At 32.4% G+C, this 8005-nt stretch overlaps 1 protein-coding gene across 2 annotated transcripts; it reads left to right on the top strand.

The window, feature by feature from the left end:
- The first annotated feature begins 3184 nt into the window (after nt 1–3184).
- On the top strand, nt 3185–6731 carry LOC149222886 (cysteine-rich receptor-like protein kinase 15). Of its 2 annotated transcripts, XM_089385660.1 has the most exons (8): nt 3185–3454; nt 3741–4456; nt 4570–4713; nt 4809–4948; nt 5052–5262; nt 5378–5612; nt 5736–5886; nt 5991–6730. In XM_089385660.1, exons 2-8 carry the CDS (start codon nt 3757–3759, stop codon nt 6369–6371), a joined length of 1962 nt encoding a protein of 653 aa, XP_089241786.1. In that variant the 5' UTR covers nt 3185–3454; nt 3741–3756; the 3' UTR covers nt 6372–6730. The 2 variants fall into 2 exon arrangements, with proteins under 2 accessions (XP_089241786.1, XP_089241785.1); XM_089385659.1 differs by lacking the exon at nt 3185–3454 and having other exon boundaries at nt 3476–4456; nt 5991–6731.
- The last annotated feature ends 1274 nt before the right edge of the window (nt 6732–8005 follow it).

The following is an 8005-nucleotide window of genomic DNA, read 5'->3' on the forward strand; positions in this document are numbered from 1 at the left end:
TATAATGTCCTTATTTGAGTAAATATGGATTTTTTTATGTCGTCATTAAAATATTAAACAAATCTAATTCATGTGTTAAAAGTTTATAGCTAGCTCATATTATTTTAATAAATTGATATAGCAATTTAGGATCATACACAATATTAAACCCAAAATATTTAAAATGAAAATTTTGATATTAGTTGAAATAACCAATTCATTCACATGAGAAATAAGCAATTATCACCATAAAATAAAAGGTGGAGAAACCCATGTACTAACTACTTTCGAGAGAAATAATGGATACTGAAAGTTAACAACAATTATTGTGTTAACGAATTGATAAAATAAAATGGAGTTGTAGGCCAAATTTACAGAACATATTATTATATGAAATATATATTATATATAATCATTCATAATAGATGATCAATTTAATCTCACATAAACCCAATTTATGTGTATTTGAACATAAATATAAGACTATGAGAAAATATAAAAAGATTAAACATATGATTACTACTAAAGATTTGAAAAGCTAAAATAGTTTAAGTTATGACATTACTTAATTATATTTTATTTTAATTTTTGAAAATCTATTTTATTTGTATATATTTATAGATTTTTTAAATATTATTATTATTACTCTCAATTTATTGTTTCTAGTAATCTGGTAAATTTAAACAAGCTTTCAGCTACAATAGATATTCATACCAAATACCCTACATACCCATGTTCAAAAAACTCATGATTAATAAGTATTATACTTTTCAATATTATTCAAAAGTATCCATGCTAACTACTATTTATTATTATATTATTTATTCTTAATTATATAGTGAACATATTTATTAATCAACAACTATTAAATAACCTATTTCATATTTAAGATTACATTACCTTCATTATTCCATTAGCTATATAATATTACATTCATTATTCCATTAGCTATATGATAATAAATTTTAAAGATATATTACAAAATTGCACACCAAATCCTTGTTATTATCTTATTCTTTGTCTTTTATTTATTTTCACGAATAAAATTGTCCTATCTTTTTTTTTTTTCATTTTTTAGTTTTTTTTTTGATAAAAAAAATGGTCTTTCTTCTAGATTCGAATACTTCCCATTAATTCCTTTATACAATTTTTTCTACAAATATCTTCCATTTTCACTTAAGCGATGGTAAAAAAAATGAAACTGAAGCCATGCCAATTGATCCTTCTTTTTGCCTACCAATTTACTCTACTGTATATTAATTATGTGAAAGTTTAATATGTAAAATTACGATTATAATTTACATATAAATTACTAATATTTTTTAAAACAAATTAAATATTAAAAATATTTTAAATAAAAGCTTAATTATTTAACAAAATGTTTATAATTTTCTTCTAACGGTATACGACAAACAAAATTTCTCGCACTAAGCATTTTGTTTATTGAACACACTCGAAAGTTCGTTATTTGATAAAAATGACTGATTTTTTTTAATTTTAAAATTTCCCAAATTAAAATTTTAGTCAGTCGATGCTAAAAGATATCATGATAAAAATGGTAGTCAGGTTGATGCTAAACAAATCATGATAATATAAGGCCAATATGAAATCATGATAATATAGGATATCGAAATGCTCTTCTTTAATATATTTTTTTTTTTTATTTTAGGTAAATTTATAAACTGTTATTTGATAATAAAAAATTTATGTGTAATAGTGTGAGAAGAAACTCAAGATATTTAAGGTGTAGATATATATTTAAGTCAATTTGATGTATTAATTTATAAATGGTTTGTGGTTATAACTTATGTTAACATTGAATTTAAAATATTTATGGGTGTAGTTGTTGGAGAGTTTATTATAATGTGTATTTCATTTTAGTTAGTGATGTTGATCAAATAAAATTCATTAAATATTTATGTGATGTTTTTATTGGGTTGTTTAAGCAAGTGAGAGTGTTTATAGATTTTGAATCAATAATTTAAAGTTTAACAAGTATTTTAACAATACATTTAATTAATATTTATTTAAATTTTATAGATAATATTATTTTAATGATTAAATTAATATAAATTTATTTTAAATCTAAATCTATCAAAAACTAAAAATAACCAAATTTAAAATTATGATGAATTTAAATTAATATTCTTATATTTCATAATAAATTTCATCAAACTTTTAAATATATTTTATCATAATAAATATTATAAATTTATAAACCATAATAATTTTATAGTTTAATTTAACTTATAAATTTATAATATTTTTTTATTCTATGATATTATTATTTTATATTTATTATTATTTTAAATATTTTATTATATAAATTTGTTTAAGTTAATTGAGAAATATAAAATTCAACCCCTGTTGATGCGTCCAAATAAGACGAAGGAACTAATCCTCCTTTCCCGTGACTTTGGCCCGTTCCTCACACTACGATTTTCAAAACTAAAATAAAATAAAATATTATATTTATGTTAGTACTTGCAACATGCGTGTATAGCGATAGGGTTCATAGTACTCAGAGACAACTACGTTTATTTAATGATATATAAAATAAATATAATTTATATTTTAACGAGGTGAGCGTATGGGTAATGTAATGATTGCATTTCAAAGGCAAATAACATATTAAAGATGAATAACTAACGAATTAAGACTTAGTAACTAATTAAGGTTATTATTGATTTTTATAATTCGTTGACGGGACACTTCATTGATTCCTTCCAATCATAACTGCACGAGTAGCGATAACTAGTGTCCTTCCTATGGACTTTTCAGTCGCTGGGCACCTTGGGTTGAAGAGGAAACTCCTATTTTCACCACTATAACAAAGTTAATGCACCCTGACATGCAAGGGGAATAGTGGTTGCCTTGCTGGTAACATGCCAAAGTCAACTTTAAGAGAAATATAAATGCAAGGCAGCCATTATTCCCCTTGCATATTAGAGTGTATTAACTTTGTTATAGTGGTGGAAATAGGAGTTTCAGCGTTGAAGACTTTTGGGTGAGGTAATGATTGCATTTCAAAGGCAAATAACATTTTAAAGATAAATAACTAATGAATTAAGACTTAGTAACTAATTAAGGTTATGAATTCCATGGCTGATGGGTTTGTTTTGAAATTCGAAACCCGTGACTGATAGGTTTGTTTTGAAATTCCAATCCTATTTGCCAGTTTGAAACACTGAGAACCATATGACCTGCCCTGGTTTACAGATTTAATTTTAACTACAGTTTACCAATCCCCCTCCTCGTTCCTCCAGGAGGAATCAGCTCTGTACACATTGAATTCAATGTCTATTTTATGCATACAAGAAACCGAATGGTGCGTGGAAGTTTATCTTTCAAGTTTTGATGATGTCGAAATAATAGTTTCAGGATAACAATTCCAGTAGACTGTCCTACTTCAGGTTTCTGTTATTGAAAGGAAGCCTTTACTTACCTTTTCCAAGCAACTTCGTCCATTTTGCTGGTAATTCCCAATCCCAGTCGCTTCCAGATCATTACTTCTTGTGTCGCTGTGATCTAACTCTATCAATTTTATAGCGGCCTGTATCCCATATTCATCAGAAACCTTTACATACCTCTGCCAGTTCGAAGATCATGAAAATATACTATAATACTTGCAAACGGGCGACTATTATCTTCCATTTGATCGGCTTATTATTCATTCTCAGTTTTCCTTCCGTTATATCAGTCGAGCGATCATATAAATGCAATAATGCTTCTACTTACGCTGATGGAAGTACATTTTCCAGCAATTTGAATAGGGTAATGGGTGATCTTGTGAAGAAAGCACCTCAAACAGGGTTCAACACTTCTTTCTATGGCAAAAGTCCTAACAGAATCTATGGCCTCCTCCAGTGCCAAGGTAACATATCTAAACAAGACTGTTCAATCTGTTCACAAGCAGCAAACGATAGTGTTATACAACTCTGCGGAAATGAAGTCGGCGGTCGAGTATGGATGGATAACTGCTTCCTGCGATACGAGAAATTCGACTTCATTTCAAAGCTAGACACCGACGGGAATTATCTGGAGAACGTAAACGACATTAGTAGTAATGTAAATAGTTTTAGGAGCACCACTTCAGATCTCCTTTCCAACCTTTCTGATCAAGCTTATGCTCCTGCAAACAAGGGATTCGCTGAAGGAACAGCTGCGGATTCTTCTATTGGACCTATTTATGGTCTGGTTCAGTGTTGGAGAGATATATCCATCAACGACTGCAAATCTTGTTTGCAATTGGCAAGGTCTAACCTCTACCAATGTTGTTCTATTAAGCAAGGAGCTCAAGCTATGTTGGGAAGCTGCACGGTCCGATATGAAATATACCCCTTTTTTGACACTCCTAGTGGAGGGAATAGCCCATCTCCACCTCCACCTCCACCTCCGTCCGCCGCCTCCAGGGCAAACCCTCCGACAGTAGCTGCTCACGCTCCTTCGGCTAAAGGAACTTCACGCACCACGTCAAGTAATCTCTCTCTCTACTGCTTCTACTTTTATCATTCGCCGCTCTTCAGTATTATACAAATTGATTGCAATTTCAATTTCTGTAAATAACATATTGCATGATCTACTCTACAGAAGGTTCTTCTTCAAAAACGTTACCCATAATATTGGGGATCGTGGGAGGCGTGGTTCTAGCGTTAATGGTCTGTTTGTTTGCCATGTGGAGGAGATTGAAGTCTGCCATTTCACCCAGGCAAATAACCCATGCGCAGAAGGAAGGTAGAATCTGCACTTTGGGCCTCTGTTTCGCATGGCCAAACTTATGTTATCTCATCAAATGAGATTCTCATTCACCCTTTTTTTGGTCTACACAGAAACACATGAGAATGATCCAGAATCGACGCTACTCAATCAGAAGCAAATTCTCTTCACCTTAGAAGCTCTCGCAGAAGCAACGGATAATTTTGATGAAAACAAGAAGCTTGGAGAGGGAGGGTTTGGCCCTGTATACAAGGTATGTATGCACCTAATATTATTATTAGCATATGAAATTGCATGACTTAACGAAGACGAAGAGGGTTTTTCCCATGGGTTGTTGATACGGTTAATTCTTTCAGGGAATAACCAGAAACGGAGAGGAAATAGCAGTGAAAAAATTGTCGGTAAGATCTGGACAGGGAAAACGAGAGTTTATGAATGAAGTGCAGCTTGTAGCCAATGTTCAACACCGAAATCTAGTAAAGCTGTTTGGGTGTTGTGCCGAGGGACCAGAAAGGTTGCTTGTCTACGAGTATTTCCGGAACAAGAGTCTTGACACCTTTCTGTTTGGTAAGTAACTTTGGACATTTTTTGGTTGAGAGAAAGATGATAAATCTTTTATACATTTAATCGGATTGATTATTTAAAATCTTTCGAATTCTGTATTCTTGAAATACAAATACAGATCCAGAGAAGAAGAGGCATCTTGATTGGCATAAACGCTATAACATCATAATGGGTATAGCGCGTGGCCTTCTTTATCTTCACGAGGATTCACAGTTGCGAATTATTCATAGAGACATTAAGGCCAACAATATTTTGCTGGATGAAGGATTGAATGCGAAGATTGCAGACTTTGGGTTAGCAAGACTCTTTCCTGAAGACGAGTCCCATATCCAAACAAGAGTTGCAGGGACATAGTAGGATTATTTCCCTTTACCCTTCCCTAATAAAATTTATGAACAGTTCACTTTTATGCAATCGTGGGATTTAGGCACATAAAACGCCCTACTTACTCGAAGAATTTTGGTTGGAGTATGCAGCGGTTACATGGCGCCAGAGTATGCAATGCAGGGGCAATTATCTGTAAAGGTTGATGTCTATAGTTTTGGAGTGCTGGTCCTTGAGATTGTAAGTGCAAGGAAAAGTAATGATGCCAATCTCCCCGATGAAATGCAAAGCCTATTAGAATGGGTAAGATTTTATTTCACGAATGTTTTTTCTATATGAGCAACAGCGGTTGGAGATAATGGAGATGTTAAGTGAGTAGGCCTTTGCCTTTGATATTTGTGATGCAGGCATGGAAATTATACAAGCGAGGGTGTCTTCTAGATATGATAGATTCCACATTGACCGAAACATGCAGGGAGGAGCAAGCTTTAAGATGCATTCAGGTTGGGCTTCTATGTACCCAAGCAGATGCAGGCCTCCGTCCAATTATGTCTAATGTTATCTTGATGATCTCCAGCGCTTCTGTGACATTAGCAAATCCAACGAAACCTGCATTTGTAAAAAGTAGCGACAGCAGCCGCGGAGGATCCACAGCCGGCAGCTCTAGCAGTGGGATTCAGCACTCACGGTCCTCTGCCACAGTATCATATGTGTCGTCTGCCTCTCCACAGAATCCTTTGGTTCCTTCCCTAAATGATGTCACCATTAGTGAATTAGAGGCTAGGTAGGCCCAAAATCTTCACGGCCCATTCACCGTTAGTGAATTGGAGGCTAGGTAGGCACATAATCTTCACGGTCCATTCTAAATAAAGTGGGTTTCAGACTATTGAAAAAAATAGTAAAGTGGGTTTCAGTGGATAACAGTATTTTAATGGATGTGAAAGTGGTACTTCAACATCCATTTTGTTTCTGCACATATTTCCCATTACTAAAATCAAGTCATAGAAGGCTGGCCTTCGAGATTCAAGATTTTCGCGGAGGCATTTATTGATTAGAGCCGTGGTAGTAGCTTCTTTCTGAAATCAGTGATGCATAATAGTTGGTAGTTATTAGTGAGCAGTGCACATACCTGCTGTGCTTAATGAATGAATGGCAGATGTAATGGCAGATGTATACACTTTATAAATTTTACCCAAAATTTTGTCATTACCGTACCATTTAGTATATTTGAAGGGTTATTTTGGAATCTGGGATTTTAGTCGAATGCCGCTTTCTGACAAATTTGAAGAATTTCCTATGGTATTCATGCTGTCAACCATTTGTGAGGCACTGAAGTCTATTTGGTGGCAATGTTATAGTCTCTTAAGCAAGTGCAATATGATTATGCTTTGTTAATTTATTAACAAAATTAAGCCGGCCTCCATTGTAGTATTATTGTACTCTTGTTTTTCTTTTACTTCATAAAATATGATATCCGTATTGTATCTTACTGTATAAATATTTCTCTGTTTCATTAGAAAGTGTTTCCAGTTATAATGCTCTGAGTAGTGAATGTGATTTTTTTTAACATATTTGGATATTTTCCAGATATCTTAATATATTTTATTAATATGTAGAGTTTTTATAGGAAATAAAGTGGATGACTACTCAACCTCGAAGGTTTGGTTTATGCCAAAAAAAAACCAATAGCTTCATAAGAAAAGTGAAACCTCAGATTATGCTAAAGTATGCCACTTAAATGAAAAGTGAAACTTTAGAGTGTGCTAAAATATGTAAGTGAAGTGGGGCAGGCGTTGAGAGTGATCATAATTGCACTTCTTTGCACTCAAAGTTCTTCGGGTGACCAACAATGTCGCTCGTTTTGGGAATTCTAAGCAACAATTCAGAGATTGGTGTTGAGCCTACACAATCAGCGTGTATAGATACCACATCAGAAACATAAGCAGCTTGAGAAGGTGATACCTTTTCACGTTAAGTAAGTAGATTAACGGATGCCATGTTTTGGTAAATTATTTAATTATTGCTCTATTAGGGCGATAAACTATATATACAATCCAGCCATGAATGATTCGAAAAAGATTATATATTTCACGCTTATAAAAACATATCAAAGTTATAAGATAACTTGTTTGATCATGAGATATATTCATATCTCAAGGACCACAAAAATTGACATGCAAATATATAAAATTTTAAAATAAATTATATAGATTGCTTTTAAAACAAATATATATGATTTAAGAAAATAAAGTGGCATAAATTTAGGTTTTGGATTATATGTATATAGAGGGGTTGTATTTTATTAGATTTTTTTGTTGGTTTGAAAATTTAGTAATAAAAAATATGAAATTTATAAAATAAGTGTTATAAAGATGTGAAAAAGTAGATTTGATCATGAGATATGAGATATATTAGAATGATT

The sequence above is a fragment of the Pinus tabuliformis genome, chromosome Q, assembly GCF_031772625.1.
Source record: "Pinus tabuliformis cultivar Carrire ecotype Pingquan chromosome Q, CPIR1, whole genome shotgun sequence".
NCBI lineage: Eukaryota > Viridiplantae > Streptophyta > Pinopsida > Pinales > Pinaceae > Pinus > Pinus tabuliformis.